The sequence below is a fragment of the Myxine glutinosa genome, chromosome 8 (assembly GCF_964187855.1).
Source record: "Myxine glutinosa chromosome 8, kmMyxGlut1.1, whole genome shotgun sequence".
NCBI classification, from domain to species: domain Eukaryota; kingdom Metazoa; phylum Chordata; class Myxini; order Myxiniformes; family Myxinidae; genus Myxine; species Myxine glutinosa.
In genome coordinates, this window is record NC_136268.1 from 166,592,467 (window position 1) to 166,614,741 (window position 22,275).

The window sequence follows — 22,275 nt, forward strand, 5'->3', positions numbered from 1 at the left end:
CCCCGAAAACCTAAAAGACCCAATGGCCCCCAAATACCCCGAAGACCCAAACAACCATGAAGACCCAAACGACCATGAAGACCCAAAAGACAAAAAGACCGAAAAGACCCTTAAAGACCCCAAAGACCCAAGAGAAATACCGACTTATTTCCTGGAAGTCCTAGCAGTGTCCGTGTGCTTTTTTTTTTTTTTTTACCTCTCCCACCTCCCCCCCCCCCAAACCCCCCACTTCCCATGCCTCCTCCCCCCAAGCCCTCTCCCTCCCACAGATCTCCCGATGTCCCTGGTCTCAATCTTGTTCTCCCGCTCCCTTTATCATATGTTTTATGTTTTATGTGTCAGTTTGTCTTTTTGTGATCAATGTTAGTTAGCTCTGACACGAGCCTCGATCTTGTATACCAAAAAAAAAAAAGAATAAAAAAAAAAAGAACCAAAAGCCCCTAAAATACCCTGAATAACTCAAAGACCCTTAAAGACCGCAAAGACTTCAAGAGAACCTGAAGACCAAAAAGACCCTTAAAGATCCAAAAGACCCAGAGGACCCAAAAGACCCTGAAGACTCAAAATATTCCAAAGACCCATAAAAATCCCAAAAGACCCAAAAGACCCTGAAGACTCCAAAGACATAAAATACAACAACACCCAGAAGACCCTTAAAGACCCAAAAGGTCAAAAATAATATGGACCCAAAATACCTTGAAGACCCAAAATACCCCAAAGACCCTTAAAAACCCCAAAGACCAAAAGACCAAAAATATCCCAAAGACTGAAAAGACCCAAAATACCCCAAATATCCATAAAGTCCAAAAAACTCCAAAGAATGAAAAGACCCCAAATACTGAAAAGACCCTGAAGACCCAAAAGACCATCAAGACCCAAAAGACTGAAAAGACCCTTAAAGGGGAACCCAAACACAATTTCTTTGTCTGAAAAACCATTGACAATCATTCATCACGGTGTAATTTGAAGGGATTTTTTTTTTTTTTTTGCCAATCACAAAGTGCCAATAACGTGTGGCTTGTGCACTGTTTGTACATCTTTGTACAGTTTGCGCACTGTTTGTACATCCAGACTGCATGGTGCACTGTTTGTACATCCGGACTGTATGGTGCACTGTTTGTACATCCGGACTGTATGGTGCACTGTTTGTACATCTTTGTACAGTTTGTGCACTGTTTGTACATCCGGACTGTATGGTGCACTGTTTGTACACCCGGACTGTATGGTGCACTGTTTGTACAGCCGGACTGTATGGTGCACTGTTTGTACATCCGGACTGTATGGTGCTGAAGGAACTGCGCTCCAACGCGAGTCGAAAGAATTGACGCGACCAAAGACGGAATTCGTCCGAGTTGCTTTATTGAAACAAAACAGCTCAGGTATTCTCACAAGCCCGTTTTTCGGGCAACAATATATATACACATTTATGTCGGGAAGTTTGCCCGGCAAAAGCTATACCGGGCATGCCCGGGTGTCAAGGGCGAGCCTTGGAAAGGCGAGTCTGGACCTGCCCGGGCGTGTTTGGCTGCGGCCTGGCAAGTCGAGGCTGGGCGTGCCCGGGCGCTCTGGGCGAGCACTGGAAAGGCGATAGCGGGCATGCCCGGACGCTCTGGGCGAGCCCTGGAAAGGCGATAGCGGGCATGCCCGGACGCTCTGGGCGAGCCCTGGAAAGGCGAGAGCGGGCATGCCCGGGAAAGACGAGACCGGGCGTGCCCGGGAGGTTCGGGCGTGCCCGGGAACAGTGAGTCCGGGCATGCCCGGGAGAGGCGCGTCTGGCCGTGTTCTGGCCGGTGCAAGGCGATTATGTACATCCAGCGGTAACCGCTACACACGCCCCTCCAGAATCGACCTGCACCGGCAGGGTCAATTTAAGGGGGGTCCGGATGACCCGGCCGAAGCGACCCCTGGAGGGTCGTGGGGAGGGGTCTGACGTGGTGGTGGGTGGTCGAGCGGGGGGAACTGTGGACGGGGGGCGGCCTCGCCGCGGAGGAAGGGCCAACCGTGGTGGTCGGTCGACGTCGATGTGCGCCGGTTTGAGGCGGGCGGTCCACAGAAATCCGGTCCGGCCGGCCGCCGAAGTCGACGATGAAAGACTTGTCGCCCCGTCGCAGGACCCGGAAGGGCCCGTCATACGGCGGCCGGAGTGGCCCCCGGTGCGCGTCATGACGCACAAAGACGTACTCCACTGTGCGAAGCGCCGGGGGGACGTAGGACTGGGGGCCACCGTGGCGGGACGTCGGCACGGGGACAAATCGTCGGGCGGCCTCCTGGAGGTCCGAGCGCTGGCGAGCGGCGGACCAGGGACTGGTAGCGTCAGGCACGAATTCGCCCGGGACGCGGAGTGGCTGGCCGTAGACGAGCTCGGCGGCGGACGCCTGGAGGTCTTCCTTGGGGGCCGTGCGAAGGCCCAAAAGGACCCACGGCAGCCGGTCGGCCCAACCGTCGTCCTGAAGGCCGGCCATGAGTGCGGCCTTCATGGAGCGGTGAAACCGCTCGCACAACCCATTGGCTTGGGGGTGGTAGGCCGTGGTGCGGTGCAGCGTGACCCCCAACGAACGGGCGACCGCGCCCCAAAGCTCAGACGTGAACTGTGGGCCGCGGTCGGATGAGATGTCCGCTGGTGCGCCGAAGCGCGCGACCCAGGTGGCGATGAACGCCTGTGCCACGTCGGCGGTGGTGGTGGAGGTGAGGGGCACGGCCTCCGGCCACCTGGTGGTCCTGTCCACCATGGTGAGCAGGTGGGTGAACCCCCGCGAGGGGGGCAGGGGACCCACCAGGTCCACGTGGACGTGGTCGAAACGCCGTTCAGGCACGGCGAAAGGTGCCAGCGGGGCCTGGGTGTGGCGGTGGACCTTGGCTCGCTGGCAGGCCGTGCAGGCGTTGGCCCAGTCGCGGATGTTTCGTCGAAGGCCGTGCCAGACGAAACGCGCCGACACCAACTTCTGAGAAGCTTTCCGGCCCGGGTGAGAAAGGCCGTGGATGGAGGCGAAGATGCGGCGCTGCCAGGAAACGGGCACGATGGGGCGAGGCTGGCCCTGGGAGACGTCGCAGAGCAGGACGGTGCCCGCGAAGGGGATGCCGGCCAGGCGGAGGCCCGTGTCCGCCACGCGGAGTGCCTGCACCGACGCGTCGGTGGTCTGGTCGGCCGCCATGAACGTGAAGTCCACGCCGAGGTGGACCGCGTTCGCGCTGGCCCGCGAAAGGCAGTCGGCCACGGCGTTGTCTTTGCCGGCGATGTGCTGGATGTCCGTGGTGAACTCCGACACGGCGGAGAGGTGGCGCTGCTGGCGGGCCGACCACGGCTCCGTGACCTTAGCCATTGCGTAGACCAACGGCTTGTGGTCGATGAAAGCCGTGAACGGGCGGCCCTCCAAGAGGTGTCGGAAATGGCGAACGGCCAGGAATAGCCCGAGCAGCTCACGGTCGAACGTGCTGTAGTTTAACTCGTTCGGCCGGAGTTGCCGGCTGAAAAAAGCGAGTGGCTGCCAAACCCCGTCCACCCATTGCTCATGGACGGCGCCCACCGCGTAGTTGGAGGCGTCCGTAGTGAGGGCGATGGGCGCGTTGAGCACCGGGTGAGCCAGCAGCGTTGCGTCGGCGAGGGCCCGTTTGGCACTGGCGAAGGCCGCGTCCATGGCCGCGGACCAAACAATGTCATGCTTGGCCGGCTTGCCCCGGAGGGCCTCGTAAAGGGGCCGCATGAGCTGAGCAGCGCGGGGCACGAATCGGTGATAAAAATTCACCATGCCGAGGAACTCTTGGAGGGCCTTGATGGAACGGGGACGTGGGAACGTGGTGATGGCCTCGACCTTGGTCGGCAGCGGCACGGCCCCGGTCTTGGTGATGCGGTGGCCCAAAACGTCAACGGTCGTCGCGCCGAAGTGGCATTTGACCGGGTTGACAATTAAGCCGTGCTCGCTGAGGCGACCGAACAGTGTTCGGAGGTGGAGGAGGTGCTCGGCGCGGGACGTGCTGGCGACGAGGATGTCGTCCAGATAGACGAATAGAAACGGCAGGTCGCGCAGCACGCCGTCCATCAAGCGCTGGAACGCCTGGGCCGCGTTCTTGAGGCCAAACGGCATCCGCAAAAATTCGAACAGGCCGAACGGCGTGATGACGGCCGTCTTCGGGACGTCGGCCGCCCGGACAGGTACCTGGTGGTAGCCCCCCCCCCCCCCCCCGTATCAGGTCAATTTTCGAAAAGATGACCCGTCCCGCCAAACGGGCGGAAAAGTCCTGAATATGCGGGATCGGGTACCTGTCGGGGGTGGTAGCGTCATTGAGACGGCGGTAGTCGCCACACGGGCGCCATCCACCCCCCGGCTTTGACACGATGTGCAGTGGCGAGGCCCACGCGCTATCGGAGCGCCGCACGATGCCGAGGTGCTCCAACGCATCGAATTCGGCCTTTGCCACGGCGAGCTTGGCTGGGTAGAGGCGGCGGGCCCTGGCGTAGACCGGCGGGCCCGTAGTGGGTATGTGGTGCTCGATCCCGTGCCGCACCGCGACGGCCGAAAACGTCGGCCGCGTGAGGGCCGGGAATTCCACGAGCAGGCGAGCGAACTCGTTCGTTGCCGGGAGGGCGCACGCCAGTTCGGTCGGCGCGGAGCTGCTCATTGTGCACGCCAGGGAGCTGAAGGTCTCGGCGTGGACAAGGCGATGTCGTTTGACGTCGACCAGCAGCCCGTGCGCGCAGAGGAAGTCGGCGCCCAGCAAAGCCACGGGGACGCTGGTGGTAACAAAAGTCCATTGAAAGCGCTGGCTGCCGAAGCAGAGGGTGACGACGCGTGGGCCGAAAGTGCGTATGGCCGAGCCATTAGCAGCGACCAAAGAGGGGCCGCAAACTGCGTCCAGCCTGTCCTGCTCGGAGGCAGGTATGACGCTCAGTTGGGCGCCGGTGTCGCACAGGAAACGCCGTCCAGACGCTTTGTCCCGAATAAACAGCAAGTTGCCCGAGTGGCCGGCGCTCATGGCTGGGAATGAACGCCGGCCCGGCCGTTTCCCGACCTGCCGAAAGTGCACGGGGGCCGGCACGTCCGAGCCTTGTGTCCGAACCTGGCGTGGTAATAACACCATGCCCGGTCAGGTGGAGGCCCCGGCCGTCGTGTCGGAAGCGGGCGGTGCGGCGTGGCGGCCGCCAGTTGCACCGGCAGTTCGGCCTCCAACCGCGCAGGGCGCTCGGGCGTCGCCTCGGACGGCGGCGGGCTCCAGGTAACCGCGCCGATGTGCTGGCCCGCCGAGGAGATCTTATCGGCTTCCCTGGCGAGGGCGCGGGAATCCGTGATCAACGTGCCAGCCAGGGCGAGGCGTACCGGGTTAGGCAGCTGACGGAGGAACAGCTCCCGGAACAGGAATGCCGGAGAGTGCTCGCCGAGCAACGAGAGCATATAGTCCATGCGCTCGGACGGGCGCGTGTCGCCGAGCTCGGGCAGGTCAAGCAGGCGCCGTGCGCGTGCTGCCGGTGAGAGGGCGAAAGCGCCGAGGAGGAGCGTCTTCAGCGCGTCGTATTTGTCAGCAGCCGGCGGGTGCTGGAGGAGGCTCAAGGCGCGGGCGGCGGTGGTGGAACCGAGCGCCGCCACAACATGGTGGAAGCGGGTGTCGTCCGCGGTGATGCCTCGCAGGGCGAACTGGGAGTCCGCCTGGGCGAACCAAACAGCCGCGTGAGTCTCACAGAAGGTAGGCAGTTTAAGCGTCACTGCCGTATCCATGTCGGTAGGTCACCAATGAAGGAACTGCGCTCCAACGCGAGTCGAAAGAATTGACGCGACCAAAGACGGAATTCGTCCGAGTTGCTTTATTGAAACAAAACAGCTCAGGTATTCTCACAAGCCCGTTTTTCGGGCAACAATATATATACACATTTATGTCGGGAAGTTTGCCCGGCAAAAGCTATACCGGGCATGCCCGGGTGTCAAGGGCGAGCCTTGGAAAGGCGAGTCTGGACCTGCCCGGGCGTGTTTGGCTGCGGCCTGGCAAGTCGAGGCTGGGCGTGCCCGGGCGCTCTGGGCGAGCACTGGAAAGGCGATAGCGGGCATGCCCGGACGCTCTGGGCGAGCCCTGGAAAGGCGAGAGCGGGCATGCCCGGGAAAGACGAGACCGGGCGTGCCCGGGAGGTTCGGGCGTGCCCGGGAACAGCGAGTCCGGGCATGCCCGGGAGAGGCGCGTCTGGCCGTGTTCTGGCCGGTGCAAGGCGATTATGTACATCCAGCGGTAACCGCTACAGTGCACTGTTTGTATCTCCAAACTGTACAGTGCACTGTTTGTACCTCAGGACTGTATGTTGTACTGTTTGTACATCCGGACTGTATGGTGCACTCTTTGTACATCCAGACTGTACGGTGCACTGTTTGTACATCCGGACTGTACAGTGCACTGTTTGTATCTCCAAACTGTATGGTGCACTGTTTGTACCTCTGGACTGTTCAGTGCATTGTTACCTTCGCAAAAGCGGAAGGTTATGTTTTGATCGCTGTGTATTTATTTGTATGTCTGTGTGTGTGTGTGTATGTTATTCGCATAACTCAAAAAGTATTCAACCGAATTGCATGAAATTTGGTGGGATGATTGGTTATTATACGGGACACATTTGATTAGATTTTGGGAGCAATCGGGTCAAAGGTCAAGGTCAAGGTCACGAAAAGGTCAAAATCGTATTTTTACCAAGTACAGAACAGTAGCTGCGGCGAAGGTATGCGCTCTACCGAGTGCCCGTTCTAGTTTGTACTGTGGACTGTATGGTGTCCTGTTTGTACCTCCGGACTGACACAATGATTTAATGGGAAACAAACGTCGATGCCATTCACCATCCCAATTAGGTGGCTGGAGCAGAAGAATCATCTGAATGACTGTTACTTCTGCATGGTTAAAGTGGCACCATGCAGGTTAAAGTGGCACCATGCAGGTTAAAGTGGCACCATGCAGGTTAAAGTGGCACCATGCAGGTTAAAGTGGCACCATGCAGGTTAAAGTGGCACCATGCAGGTTAAAGTGGCACCATGCAGGTTAAAGTGGCACCATGCAGGTTAAAGTGGCACCATGCAGGTTAAAGTGGCACCATGCAGGTTAAAGTGGCACCATGCAGGTTAAAGTGGCACCATGCAGGTTAAAGTGGCACCATGCAGGTTAAAGTGGCACCATGCAGGTTAAAGTGGCACCATGCAGGTTAAAGTGGCACCATGCAGGTTAAAGTGGCACCATGCAGGTTAAAGTGGCACCATGCAGGTTAAAGTGGCACCATGCAGGTTAAAGTGGCACCATGCAGGTTAAAGTGGCACCATGCAGGTTAAAGTGGCACCATGCAGGTTAAAGTGGTACCATGCAGGTTAAAGTGGCACCATGCAGGTTAAAGTGGCACCATGCAGGTTAAAGTGGCACCATGCAGGTTAAAGTGGCACCATGCAGGTTAAAGTGGCACCATGCAGGTTAAAGTGGCACCATGCAGGTTAAAGTGGCACCATGCAGGTTAAAGTGGCACCATGCAGGTTAAAGTGGCACCATGCAGGTTAAAGTGGCACCATGCAGGTTAAAGTGGTACCATGCAGGTTAAAGTGGTACCATGCAGGTTAAAGTGGCACCATGCAGGTTAAAGTGGCACCATGCAGGTTAAAGTGGCACCATGCAGGTTAAAGTGGTACCATATATCCAGTCTCACAAAGAAAAACAAAATCAAGATAACATGTCCAGATTGTGAGTGGGCCCTAAAACCCGTGCCATATGCCAAGGACAATCCTATACCTGTTCCACCATCTGCTGCTGACATTGAAAGTGATGATGGTAGTGATGATACTCATGACACTGAGCTTTACAAACCAGCAGAGTTGGAGTCAATGGAACAATGTCACCTGATCAACCTGGAAAAGTTAAATGACCTTACCAGGGACCTTGAGCTGTCTAAGCAAAAGGAGAAATTGTTGGGCTTGCATGTGGAAGAGTGGAACATGTTGGCAGAAGGCACAGGAATCCCTCATTTTTGTGAATGCCATGCTATCTTGGCAGCGTTCCACGAAATGGATTCATTGATGCGAACGGTCTCATGAAGGAACTAGGCTATGGACAACACTCTGATGAATGGAGAATATTTATCGACTCCAGCAAGCGCAGCCTGGAAACGGTGCTTCTCCACAATGGTAACGAAGAGCCACCTGGGCCCGACTGCCCGTGGCACAAGCTGTTGGCATAAAAGAGACGTACGACTCCATGGAAGTTCTACTGAAGCTAACAAAATACACGGACCACGAGTAGAACATATGCGGTGACTTAAAAGTGATAGGCCTATTGCTTAGTCTGCAATTTTGGTCTAACAAACACATGTGCTTGCCTGCTTATGCTTGTGGAACAGCCAAGATCATGCAACCTCTCACCATGGACCATAGGTGAGGAAAATTCAATGTGCAACATGTGCCACGAGTACATCTGGAAGAAATATTTATTCTGATACTGCATATAAAACTGGGCCAAATGAAGAACTTTGCAAAGGCAAAGCATGCTGAAGGTGTGGGATTTATTTACCTGAAAGAAAAATTGGGAGCGATTTCAACTGATGGCAAATTATTTTATTGAATTATTGTACCACAAATTCGGGATTTGTTATCCGATCCAGTCTTCCAGTCAAAGCTGAACCCACTGGAGCTGGCTGCACAGGAGATAGGCCTTCAAACTGGTAGTCCTCAATTTCCTGGAGAACAACAGAGCAGCTCACTTTGACGAGTTGTTTCAATGTGTGATAAACGCCTCTGAATAAATGTGTTGCTGTATGTCGCTGAAGTTGCATTTTACTCATTCACACTTCTTCCCAGCCATCCTTGGTGCTGTGAGCGATGAGCATGGTGAGAGGTTCCACTGAGATATCAGCACAATGGAGACACAATATCAGGGGGTTTAAACCCCAACATGAGCCAGCCTTGGTGCTGTGAGTGATGAGCATGGTGAGAGGTTTCACCAAGATATCAGCACAATGGAGACACAATATCAGGGGGTTTATCCCCAACATGATGGGGGAAGTTCTGCTGATTTCTTAAGAGACAAACTACTGATAGTCAAAAGTGTAAAAGCAAGTGCTGAAAGAATTTCTAAACAGTTAATGTATACTTTATAGTTTATGCAATGTGTTTATGTTGTTCAATGTGCTTCAGTTTATGGTTAACAGTTACTATAGTATACATGATATGATGTGTTTATATTGTACAAGTGTGCAATATGCTTGTTGTTTTTTTAAAATAAACATTGCCTGAAAAATTAAATTTTTCTGTAACTAAAAATCCTGACGTGCTGAGCCAATTCTGACTTCAGATTTGGAACCAGGATGCTCAAATTATTAAATCAAGGAAGGCACAAAGTGCCCCTCCCTTCATATGGAACAGTTTCTCTGCATGCAACTGTATAAGGACTGAAAAAAAAGACTGAAAATCCAAGTGATGTTCTAGAAAAGTTCATATAAAGGGGTGCCCTACATCTGGCAAATAAAATACATTTACTTCTTCATGCAGGTGTATGAATCAAATGGGCACCCCTTTGTATGAACTTTTCGAGAGCATTACTTGGTTCCTCCTAAGAACACAAGGGTAGACCAGCATGCACACGAGATTTTTTGAATGCCCCTTCTTTTCTATTGTTTGGCATTTTCTACAAGCTATGGAATGCCCCTTATTTTCTATACTTTGCCACATGGTGCATACCATATAAACGGGCCTTTTCTATACCCCTGGCATTTTCCCCAAGAATTAATAAAGGACACCTACAGTCCTACATCCACCTCAGTGGCAGATGGAAAGTTTTTTTTGTTGTCCAGACGTAATCATTGCCAAACGTAGATATTCAGAATTAAAGGAGTGCATTGCAAATTCTGGTTCTACCAATATAATAAATAAATGATTTATAGTCACACTATTGTCATTATGAAATCCTCTCAACGATGAGTGATTGAACAGATTTCCTCCTTTTGGACAGAATGATTCCACTTTAGAGTAAACTAGCAGGGTACCTGTCTCCGATAGGTTCGTGGATATTTATTGGATTGTGTATTGGTAGAAACGGGAATTCAACATAAAGTGATGTTGTGGACCGTGATATGTGGTACATGTTTACCTTATGCACAATGGCGGTCCGCTCAGAAGAACTATCATTCGTGATTAAAAATTAATGATTTTTCCTCATTCCAAATTCCTATTTTTTCCTTCCTGAGAGTTCTTGTCGAACCTGTGAATCCTCCGATACCCACCATTCTTCCCCACATCCCTTGATTGTCCATCTCCCTCGATTTTTTTCCCTCGACCGTGCTGTTGGTGTGCCCCCTCTCTTTCTACTGTTCCTTTTATTCTGTTGCATTCTGATTTATTCTGTGTTATAACTCTTCCATGAGCCTTGATTTTATATCCAAAAGAAAAAAAGAAAAGAGTACAACAAAAATGTGTGTCTGCCATTGTGCCATTGTTAACTTGAAAGCGTGTGTCAAAGATGGCCAAAACCAAAAAGTGATGGCAAATAGCACTGAGTGCAAATTGAAAGTGTCATATCGGGAATAGCACAGCAGTGCAGAACTATCTTGCAGCAACTGCAGAGATAATGGAAGAAAATTTCATAAAACTCAAATATTTCCATTGATGTACAGTATATTGATGTTCCTTGAAATCAGCTACTTTGAAATATAGATGAAAGAAGAGCAAATTGAAGGTCATGTGTACGTCTGCCAATATTGCAAGAAGTAAATGTGAAGTGTCAAGTAAGAAATGCACTTATTTTGGAGACCTACAAACACATCAATAAGCTCTTCAAAGCATTGGTGGAACCAAGAGTCAAGGCCACATCTTTTCCCATTTCAGAATAGCTGAAATCAGAGAACCCAAATGCATCAGTTGATGTTGCATGGGATGAGGACATCCAGGATGAAAATGAAGAGGATATCAGTTCAGAAGCCACAAGATTCCTCGTATTATCTCCACTTCAAGAATTGACTGATGCAAGTTGTGTTGGGTTTCATGGAGAGCTCTTCTTCGAGTATTATCAGGAAAATTTTGAACTCATGAAAAAGAAGCAAAGGTATACAGTTTTTATAAACTACACAAAGTTCCTGATAAAAGTTTGGAAGTCTATCGCTGAAGAGAGATCTTGTGTGCATATATCCAGTATATACTAGCAGGAGTACCCGGCTTTGCCGGGGGGGGGGGGGGGGTGGGTGGGGCGGGGAGAGGGGAGGCAGTAAGCGGGTGAGGAAGAGAGTGGGGGGGAGTGGAAGGGGGCGGGGAGGGGAGAGCGAGGGGAAATATATACTACATATACATCTTCGGGTGGGAGGGTGGCTTTGACAGACCCCTCTGTTTTGGGGGGCAAGGGAAGGAAGAAATATTTTCCCATGCAAAGAGTGCTTTAACCTCAGTGTTGTACAGGTAACAAAGGAAAATGAAATACCCTCTGCCACCATCACCAGGTGGCGCTACACGGTACACATTTACATCGAGAATGTACGCCCCTCTCCCAGTCCCCCAGATCCCTGCATGAGGCCGCGGCCGCCGGCCACATACCCTATGTTACCCCCCAGACAAAGTTGTATTTGTATTTGTACACTGAGTAAAGTATATAAGCGTTTATAGCTAGAGTACCCGGCGTTGCTCAAGTAAAAAAAGAAACATTAACATATTTGAAATGAGGGCAAATATAATGGAAAAGCAATTACATCCAAATCAGAATCAATCACAAATGTCAAACAAGAAAGAGCAATCAGAGATTGCAGACCCTCGCCGGGATGTTTTCTCAGTGGTTTTTAAGCCTTTTGTGTTAAAACAAATATGGCGACCAAACCACATGACCGATGACGTTATCATTATTGTTTTTTCTCCACCAATTTATCCCTAGATTATGCTCAAGAAATTTCATCTTGATCGGATGACGTTTTGTACTTGTCGAATTATGACGTCATAATGGAGGCACATATTACATCATCATTAACCGATGTTATTCCACATGGAGAGTTCTTTACAATGAGCCGTGTCTCAATTTTTTCTATGCAGCGCTTTCGGAGATATAGAGGTGCAAATGTTTTTGGTTTTTCCAAGACGGCGGTTGAACCATGTGACCGATAACATCATAATGATCATTAAAACATTCTACAGGTCAAGTTGCACCTCTGGTGAAAATTTCCTGTCAATCGGTCCAACAGTTGCAGTGAAAATCATATTTATTCTGTGCGGACAAAGAGACAAACAAGAAGACGTTATGCAGAACACGATACTTGCAAAATCTGCCCCCCACCCCCCAAAAGGTTTCCATTGATACAGCAAATTGTCCATTTCATCAAGATTAAAAATGACGATCTTGAATGACGATCTAAGGGTCAACAGGATGAAAAGTGACAATTTTTCAACTGAATAATGATGATTTTAGAAGTTTGACCTTAAGTTGACCTTTGACCTTTTGACCTTAAAATAGTTGGTTTCCCAATTAAGTGAGGCACTATACAAATGTTGTTCAATTTTCAATGCAATCGGATCAAAATTGATGGTTTTTCAGATGAAAATTGATGATTTTGGAAGTTTGACCTTTTGACCTCAAAAATAGTTAGTTTCCCAATTCATTGAGGGAATATACAAATGCTGTTCTATTTTCAAGTCAATCAGTTGAAAATTGACTGTTTTCAGATGAAAATTGATGATTTTGGAAACTTGACCTTGAGTTGACCTTTGACCTTTTGACCTCAAAAATAGTTTTCCAAAACAGTGAGGCAATATGCAAATGCTGTTCAATCTCTGGGAAAAATGGCGACACACACATACACAGACCAATGGCTCTCTTGTATAGTATAATTATGAATAATTATAGTATAAAATTATATATTATATAGTCTCTGTGCTGCATGTGGATGTGGATGTGCCCCTGCTGGCCGACCTTAGCTGACCGTATCGAGGTTGAAGGGGCGAAATGAGATGATGCTGAGGACCTCGACTGAGGACCCGGTCAGTGAGGGACACTTGTGACCAGGTACGTTTTGAAATTTTATATATATATATACACAGTCACGTGAAAAAGTAAGTACACCCCATGTAAAGTTTTGACTTTTACAACATATTTCAACATACAGCTATTTGATCTTCATTTCAACAATATTGATAGATAAAGGTGATATAATACAACAAATATCATGAAACATTTACATTTTGTAGTCCATTATATAATTTAAATAAACATCAATGCAAATTTCGCATGTGGTGACAAAGTGTTTTTGCACGCTGCATATATATATAACTGATGAAAGAAAATGTGTGTTTGGTTTGATGCCAAAATGTGAAAGAAGGACAAGGCAACAATGTGAAACGTTTCTCCATGTTCTACAAGAAAGGGGAAGTTGTAACCCAGTACACAAAGTATAAGAACGATGACCAGCTTGATACTGAATTAGAAAATGCAAAGGAGACATTGTAGCCATTTAGGAGTTCCTTGTGCAGAACAGAATCATAGCACAAAGAACTGTACTTCCAGTTTTTACCAGACAGCAAGGAACTAGAGAGGTGCATAGATCATGCTCTAAATGACATCAAAACTCTTTAGGGAATAAGCGTGAGAACATCAATGCTTAATGCGTGCAGCTGCATAGCTCTGAATAAAGAAGTGCAATCCTTCTCATTTTGCAAACTCCTTTCATGCGGGAAAGATTTCATGGAGAACGAAATGATATGCAATGACTTCACCATCTCATACAGGCATAAATATAATATATAAAACAGAGCAGGATCCATATGTATGTTTGTCTGTTTGTCCAGTAATTACTCCAAGACCCATGGCCTGATCAAAAACAAATTTTCAGGGAATATGCAAGGGGTCCCCACAAATGCTCAGGTTTTCCATGAAATATTTTTCCCCAAAAAATCGATGTTTTTTTTTTTTTTTTGAAATTTTCGATTTTTTGGGGGATTTCTTCTTCTTCTCCTCCTATTCCCTTTATAAGGGGTGAGGTCCAATGGCATCAAGCTCCTGCCCTAACCCCCTTGATCGGGTATTGTGCTAATCCACTGCCTGCATTATTTCCCCCCGGGAGCGATCGTTCTTTCCCCCGCCCCCCCCCCCCCACCCCTCCCTAGAGCGATCGAGTAATAGGTATCGTGAAGATCGTATGTTGAGATGTTGAGATTGTAGTAATTTATTATCAACAACACAAGTTTAATTAATATAGTGTTTACATGCACGTGTGCAATTAAAAAACATTGCTTTACACCGGTTTATTATAGCACTTCCGTGTTCAGGCCTCGAGTGAGTATTCTACTTACACACTGCTGTGATTGAGTAATATGTTTTCTGAAGATCATATGTTGAGGTCATATGTATGTATGCAAGCTAATAAAAGAAACTGTGTATTCCCTTGGTATGTTTCTACCCTACCTCGAATCCTCTCCGTCTCTTTATGAAGCCTTTCTTGCTCTTTAAATTTAATCTACCGTGTCACGGAGATCGTCATGGTAAGATGTTACTTGGTTTTTATTTATTTTATTACCTCCGCCACCAAAGGTGGATGGAGGTTATGTTTTCACCCCTGTCAGTCTGTTTGTCTGTCTGTCTGTCAGTTTGTGAACAAAACATCTCAAAACTTTGTGGACCGATTCAGACAAAATTTGGCACAAACACTACATGACCAAAAGTATGCAGACACTCCCTTCTAATTAGTGGATTTGGGTATTTCAGGCACACCCATTGCTGACAGGTATATATAATCAAGCACACAGACATGCAATCTCCATAGACAAACATTGGCAGTAGAGCGGGCCGTACTGAAGAGCTCAGTGACTTTCAACGTGGCAACGTCATAGGATGCCACATTTCCAACAAGTCAGTTCGTCAAATTTCTGCCCTGCTAGAGCTGCCGGTCAACTCTAAGTGCTGTTATTGTGAAGTAGAAACGTCTAGGAGCAACAACAGCTAAGCCGCAAAGTGGTGGGCCACACAAGCTCACAGAACGGGACCACGAGTGCTGAAGCGTGTAAAAATCGTCTGTCCTCGGTTGCAACACTCACTACCGAGTTCCAAACTGCCTCTGGAAGCAAGGTCAGAACAACAACTGTTCGTCGGGAGCTTCATGAAATGGGTTTCCATGGCCAAGCAGCCGCACACAAGCCTAGGATCACCATGCACAATGCCAAGGGTCGGCTGGAGTGATGTAAAGTTTGCCCCCATTGGACTCTGGAGCAGTGGAAACGCGTTCTCTGGAGTGGTGAATCACGCTTCACCATCTGGCAGTCCGACGGACGAATATGGGTTTGACGGATGCCAGGAGAACGCTACCTGCCCGAATGCATAGTGCCAACTGTAAAGTTTGGTGGAGGAGGAATAATGATCTGGGGCTGTTTTTCATGGATCGGTCTCGGCCCCTTAGTTCCAGGGAAGGGAAACCGTAACTCTACAGCATACAATGACATTCTAGATGATTGTGTGCTTCCAACTTTGTGGCAACAGTTTGGGGAAGGCCCTTTCCTGTTTCAGCATGGCAATGCCCCCAGCAATGTTCCACCATCTAGTGGAAAGCCTTCCCAGTATAGTGGAGGCTGTTATAGCAGCAAAGGGGCCCAACTTCAAATTAATGCACATGATTTTGGAATGAGATGTTCGATGTTCGGGTTTCGACATACTTTTGGTCATGTAGTGTATGTAGCGTATGTGACAAGGACGAAATGATTACATTTTGGTGAAGATCCGGATTCGGATCCGGCTACTATAATTTTTTACGTGATTCTTCAACATTGGGAGATAGGGCCAAAAACGATACATAGCAGGATATCTCAAAAAGTTGTGGACGGATGATTTTGATTAAATGTGATTCTGTGTTGCGATTTTCTGGTCTACTCTGGGATACAAAATGTAAACTGTTCACCTGGCAGAGGTATGCTCTCTACTGAGTGTCGTTCTAGTTTTATTTTGCATTCCCACGTCATGAAAATAAACTTCGTGTGTAAGTGATCTGCCTCTGGGCTAACGAAATATTTTCGATTCTGACTGAATATTTCAATACATATTCCATTGAATTTCCCCGGGCAATGCCGAGTACTTCAGCTGGTGATTAATACGTGTAAGATTTAGTGTAAAGCTGAAGGATGCAAACATATAACCTGAAAATATCAAAGGAAATGTTCATATTTTAAGACTGAAAATGCTTGAAGCAACACCTCTGAAACCTTATGTTTAAAAACAATATTCTGCACACCTCACAGGTTGGCTATCGGCCACCTTCAAATTAATGCAAAATTGATTAGTGGCATTTCTTTTATTCCCTTTACTAATGGGAATGTGACTTCTCAATCCTTAATTCACTATGCCCACATCTTTGAGCCATGGTATTTCCTAGGAATCTGGCGCTTTCTCCTTTCTTTGCCACCTGTTTGCGTATCCTGTAAACAACATGTTCAGTTCTTGTTATTGCTTATTTCCTCTATTGTTAATCTTTCTAAGACTACAAGGAGGGTTTTAGTTATTTTGTCGTTTAACTGTAGTACTAGTAGTAGTAGTAGTAGTAGTAGAACTACTACTACTACTACTACTACTACTACTACTACTACTACTACTACGGCAACAACGGACCGAATATTGTTGTGTTATCCGAGGAAGGTTTTTGGCACAAGTCTTCCACAAATCGCCGAACATGCTTCGACATTCGACTGAAGGTGATTTGTACAGGAATTTGGAATTTGTTCATGGTGCTGGTGATAACTCACATAGTCTAAGCAAAAATATCTGTTTAATTTGATGCTAGTGATAGAATCTTTAACAACTACCAACTAATGCCGGCAGACGAGACACCCAGGGAATTGGCGTCCTTCTGTGGGATGGTAAAATACGTGATAAAACTCCGTCCCTGCGACGCACCCATCAGACATTTTTATTGACGGGCCGGAAATTGAGCCCACTCTAGCCAACCGAACAGGAAGTACAGTACATCTGCACCATCCTGCCAGATGATAGACAGATGCTTACTAACATTAATAATTTCAAGAAGTCCGATGTCATTCAAGAATGATTATGAATATATAGTTTTTCCATCTTTATATAAACATCAGACATGTCGAGGTGCATAGCTTCGCTAATGTAACTCACCGGTGATGCTACAAAGAAGACAGAGCGGTTGGTCCTTGTCCACGGTGAACGCATTATTCTCTGCAGACGTGATTGGTTTTGGTGTGGGGATAGTCATGGTGATCGGCTTGTGAAACTTGCGACGGCGTGGTTCCACCGTAACAATGGGGCTGAAGGATGCTTTGTTCCCCAGAAGCTTCTTCACCATGTCTTCCTGTATCGGATGTGCCTGCAAAAAGGAATGCGCTCTTACTCCCAGATATATCCCTGTAATTAATATCCAATATGCACCAATCTAATATGGGGTATCGATCAGGAGTGCAACAAACTTGGCTCCAATGTTATAAACAAAATGGAATTATTTATTTGACATGATGGACTTTTAAGATTTTTCCTTCATGTATAATGAATGATCTGGCACTGTTAATCATTTCATCGGCTTTAACTCGCACATCATTTAAATTTCAAATAACACGGCAAAGGTCGTCGTTGTTGGTAATGAATTGCTTGTTGCATTGTTCATGGCATAGGAGCAAACCTTGTAATACCTCAGGCACCCAAAATCAAATCGATACATGTATTGCGGAAAATAAAGCTATGATGTGTCATTTTTGAGCAAGGTGGGTACACAAAGATACACAAGGAACTTTAACACAAGAGGTGGCCATTTGTCCCATCAATCCTGTGCTAGGTGTGAAATGAAAAGCTGGATATTGAAGCTTAACGATGCACAACATACTGTAGCTTACGTTGATACTTTGTACACAAACATATCTTTTTTTTACACATACTTTGGTTTTTTTTTTCAGTTTTTTTTTTACATACTTTTTTTTTTACACACTTTTTTTTTTACACACACTTTTTTCTTTAAACTTTTTTTTCTTTTTTTTTTATACTTTTTTTTTTTTTTTACACATTTTTTTACACTTACTTTTGTTTTTGTTTTTTTGACTTATTATTTCTTTTTTCTTTTTTTTTTTTACACATACTTTTTCCCAACAAAGAAATTGAATGTTGCATCAATTCACCCAATAAATAAATGAGTAGATTTTTTGTGTGCTATTTGTTTAATACGGTTCTCTTTGTCTATTACTAGCTAGGTACCCGGGCTACGCATGGGTGGGAGAACTAAAGCAAACCAACGATATGGAAATGGTGAATGCTAAACCATGGAACCAATAAATTGCACATTCCTGTGCCACCTTTAGTCGAACGTCAGACATGGACAGCCAGTTCGTGAATGACTTGAACAAAAAACGGCAATTGGGAAACGATGAAGCAATAAATTCCACATTCCTGTGCCACCTGTAGTCGAACGCCAGACATGGACAGCAGGTTCGTGAATGACTTGCACAAATACGTACCAGTTTGAATGGTTCTATATCTGTTTGAATGGACATGGTACAGACACTGGCACGTTACAGGCACTGACACAGGCACGGACACGGTACAGGCACATATAGGGCACAGGAAAGGCCACGGAAAGACACAGGCATGGACACGGTACAGGCACATATCGGGCATGGGCAAGGCCACAGCATGACACAGCAATATGGACACGGCACAGGCACGTACATGGCACAGGCAAGGCCACGACACAGGCATGGACACGGAACAAGCATGGACACGGTACAGGCACGGACTTGGCACAGGCACTTACACGGCACAGGCACTTACACGGACACGGCACAGGCATAGACACGGTACAAACATGGAGATCGTACAAACATGGAGATGGTACAAACATGGACATGGTACAGGCAAAGTACACGGTACAGTCACTGACATGTTACAGGCATGGCCATGGCACGACACAGCAGCACAAACACAGCACAAGCACGGACACGGTACAGTCATGAACACGGTACAAGCACGAACACGGTACAGGCACGGACTTGACACAGGTACAGACACGGACACGGTACAGGCACTGACACTGTACAGGCACTGACACGGCACAGGCACTGACACGGCACAGGCACGGCACAGGCACTGACACGGCGCAGGCACTGACATGGTGCAGGCACGGCCATGGCACAGGCACGGACACGGTACAAGCGCAGACAAGGCACAGGCAAGGCCACGGCACGGCCACGGTACAGGCACAGGCAAGACATAGGCACGGCCACGGCATGACACAGGCACGGACACAGTACAGGCACATATAGGGCACAGGCAAGGCCACAGCACGACACACCAGCACGGACACGGCACAGACACTTCTGACAAAATGGGCGACACATGCTTTGTCCCATCATCGCAGGTTGACCAGGTGTCCTGTGTTATGAGATCGTCCCGTTTAATACTTTCCTGGGAAGCCATTTATGCCGTATCACTGCTCAAATCGCCCATGTACATGTGCTGGTAGCTCGGTAGAGATGGTCTTACTGTTTCGAGCGACGCCCGTTTCTTCTGCTTAATCATGAGGGTGGCCTCCTCTCTCTCAATCATGGCAGTTAACCACAAGGTCTAGCCATCTCTGTTGTTTCACAACGGTCAGTGCTTTGTAAATGTTCCAAACACAAAAATTAACATTTTGTAGGCCTGACCGGACAAACCTTGTCCCGTTTCTGGCAAACTTAGGGTCTTTCGGCCATTGGTGTTGCATTAAACCATCTCGGTTTATATTACGACAACAACCAAAAACGCATCGACTCAAACAGTGATGACTCCATCTACATCTCGCTGTCTGATAATATGGACGAACTTCTATCTACTCAGCCCAACTCTCTCTTCCTCATATGTGGTGATTTCAATTGTCACCATGCCAGTTGGCTGGGTGTGGGTACCTCTCTCACCAGCCATGGCTCCTCAGCAAAGGACTTCTGCGACTCACTGGGACTGACACAATCTGTCAATTTCCCGACCCGGATCTCAGTCAACGGAGCATCTTCTCTTCTGGACTTGATTATGACAAACTTCCCTGAAAATGTCTGCTGCTCTTCTTCTGCTCAAATTGGCTCATCTGTTCATGTGCTTGTTAAAGTGGACATCTCTCTGACCATTCTCAGGGAGCCTCCTCAGCATTGACGAGTCTGGCATTTCACTCAGGCCAACTGGCACGGTCTTCAAGCAGCCATCAATCATCTGGGCTGGTCTCCCATCTCCACCGCCTCTGACATCAACACATCCTGGGAATTCTTCCAAAGTAAATTGCTCTCTCTCATGCACAGATTTATCCCATCTCGTCCTCAGTTGTCATATCCTTCCTCCCGTCCATGGTACACAGAATCTTGTGGTGAGGCTGTTGCCCAGAAACAACTTGCCTTCGTCTCCTGGAAAGCAAATCCAACGGAAGGAAATCTCTTTTCCTTTCACAAAGCCCGAAACAAGTGTGTGTCCACCCTCAGGAGAGCCAGGAAACAATATCTCTCTGTTCTCAAGACCAAACTCTCTTATCTGTCTCCCTCTTCCAAATCCTGGTGGCGTCTGGTCAAATCTGTTTCTGGTGTTTGTTCCCCCTCCATCCCCTCCCTTACCTCAAACGGCTACACAGCTGACTCCGCACGTGAAAAAGCTGAATGCATCAACTCTGTGTTTGCCTCTAAATCCTGTGTCCCAAACCCATCCCTCTCTGTACCCACCGTACCCAGTCGTACCCAGCTGCTCCTGGACTCTGGGTCCTTTCCTCCTGACAAGTTGGAAAAGTTTCTGTCAACCCTCGACTCTGATTCTGCAACTCGACCTGACGGCATCAGCCCACGGGTCCTAAAATCCTGTTCTTCTGCTCTTTCACTCCCTCTCTCTGTTCTCTTCACCCTCTCTTTTGCTCAAGGTCATCTTTCATCTGCTTGGAAATCAGCAAACATCACCGCTTTACACAAAAAAAGGTGCAAAAACAGATCCTAGCAACTACAGACCAATCAGCATTCTCCCAATTATCAGCAAAGTCATGGAATCCATCATTGCTTCGGATATGAAATCTTTCCTCTTCGCCAATGGCTTGATCTCTGATCATCAATTTGGTTTCAGAGCAGGTCACTCTACTCCAGACATGCTGCTTCTGCTGTCTCAACAATGGATGGAGGTGCTCAATGCCAAACAGGAAATTAGAGCCGTCTCCCTTGACATATCACGTGCCTTCGATACGGTCTGGCACCCCGCTCTGCTCACCAAACTCTCCTCCTTTGGTATCCATGGAAATCTCCACGCATGGCTGGCGGACTTCCTCTCTAGTCGTAGTCAACGTGTGGCCCTGATTGGGTTTCTCTCATCTCCTCTTCCTGTTCAGGCTGGAGTTCCCCAAGGCAGTGTTCTGGGCCCTGTGCTTTATCTGGGCTTCATCAATGATCTCTCTGACTCTCTTGAAAATCCTCTCTATCTCTTTGCTGATGACACCACTCTCTGCCGCTCCATTCCTCATCCCTCAGATCGGCAGTCTGCAGCCTCCTCACTCTCTGCAGACCTGGACAAAATCACAGACTGGTCAAACAAGTGGAACATGTCTTTCAATCCTGACAAATCTCACACTCTTACGATGTCTCTCCGAAAAGACCGACTGGACAACCCTCCCATCCACTTTCTGAATAATCCTCTCCAAGAAGTTCTGTCACTAAAGCTTTTGGGTCTCACTATCTGCCATGATCTTTCCTTGGAAAACCACATTTCAAATCTGGTCTACAAAGCCAGTCGCCAACTGGGCATCCTCCGTCGTGCGAAGTCCTTCCTTGGCACACCTGAGCTCCTCACCACATACAAGGCTTTCATCCGCAGCTCAATGGAATACTGCTCTCCCCTCTGGGCTGGTGCTCCTGCCTCACACCTAGCTCGTCTTCACGCTGTTGAAACCAAAGCGTTCAGAATCATTGGAATCTCCCGTGGTGAAGCTAACTCCGAGGGCCTTTCACTTACTCACCGCAGGCAGGTTGGTGGGCTTTCCGTCTTCTACCGACTTCTCTCCGGCCTTGCTCCTCCAGCTCTCTCTGGGCTCTGTCCCCCAAATATTCCTACAGGTCGCACAAGATCTGCCTGCAACCCTCTTATGGTTAAACTGCCAAAATCAAGACTCTCTGCTCACCTTCACTCTTCCATTCCTCTTTATCCCCACCTCTGGAACAAACTCCCTCACCCTCTTCAATCCCACTCTTCCCTCCAGGTCTTTAAAACAGCTTTTCACCACCATCCTTATCTTCCCCCATCCAAAACCTTGATCTTTTCTACCCCCATTAATCCACCCCAAATCAACCTCTTTCAATCTCCCACTTCATTCCTGAAATTCCTAGTGGTATTAAT

General features: G+C 48.3%; 2 protein-coding genes across 2 annotated transcripts in view; one reads left to right on the forward strand and one right to left on the reverse strand.

Annotated features, from left to right (window-relative positions):
* LOC137433066 (ankyrin-3) overlaps window positions 1–22,275 on the reverse strand; it is a 482,046-nt gene that overhangs the window by 56,043 nt on the left and 403,728 nt on the right. The window contains exon 30 of the mRNA XM_078784014.1: window positions 17,065–17,272. Coding sequence (XP_078640140.1) covers window positions 17,065–17,272 — 208 coding nt within the window. The remainder of the gene's footprint in view (window positions 1–17,064; window positions 17,273–22,275) is intronic.
* LOC144893354 (uncharacterized) lies at window positions 995–8,991 on the forward strand. The gene is made up of 4 exons (XM_078783912.1): window positions 995–1,254; window positions 6,224–6,432; window positions 6,718–7,461; window positions 7,562–8,991. The coding sequence occupies exons 1-3, from the start codon at window positions 1,135–1,137 to the stop codon at window positions 6,761–6,763; spliced, it is 375 nt and encodes a 124-aa protein (XP_078640038.1). The 5' UTR covers window positions 995–1,134; the 3' UTR covers window positions 6,764–7,461; window positions 7,562–8,991.

Bases quoted from the DNA above. Each gene is read 5' to 3' on its own strand.
- LOC144893354 (XM_078783912.1), top strand. From the start codon at position 1,135: ATGGTGCACTGTTTGTACATCTTTGTACAGTTTGTGCACTGTTTGTAC. The intron at 1,255-6,223 runs GTGCACTGTTTG...TAACCGCTACAG, and splicing joins TTGTACAGCCGGACTGTATG to TGCACTGTTTGTATCTCCAA. The intron at 6,433-6,717 runs GTTACCTTCGCA...TGCCCGTTCTAG, and splicing joins TCTGGACTGTTCAGTGCATT to TTTGTACTGTGGACTGTATG.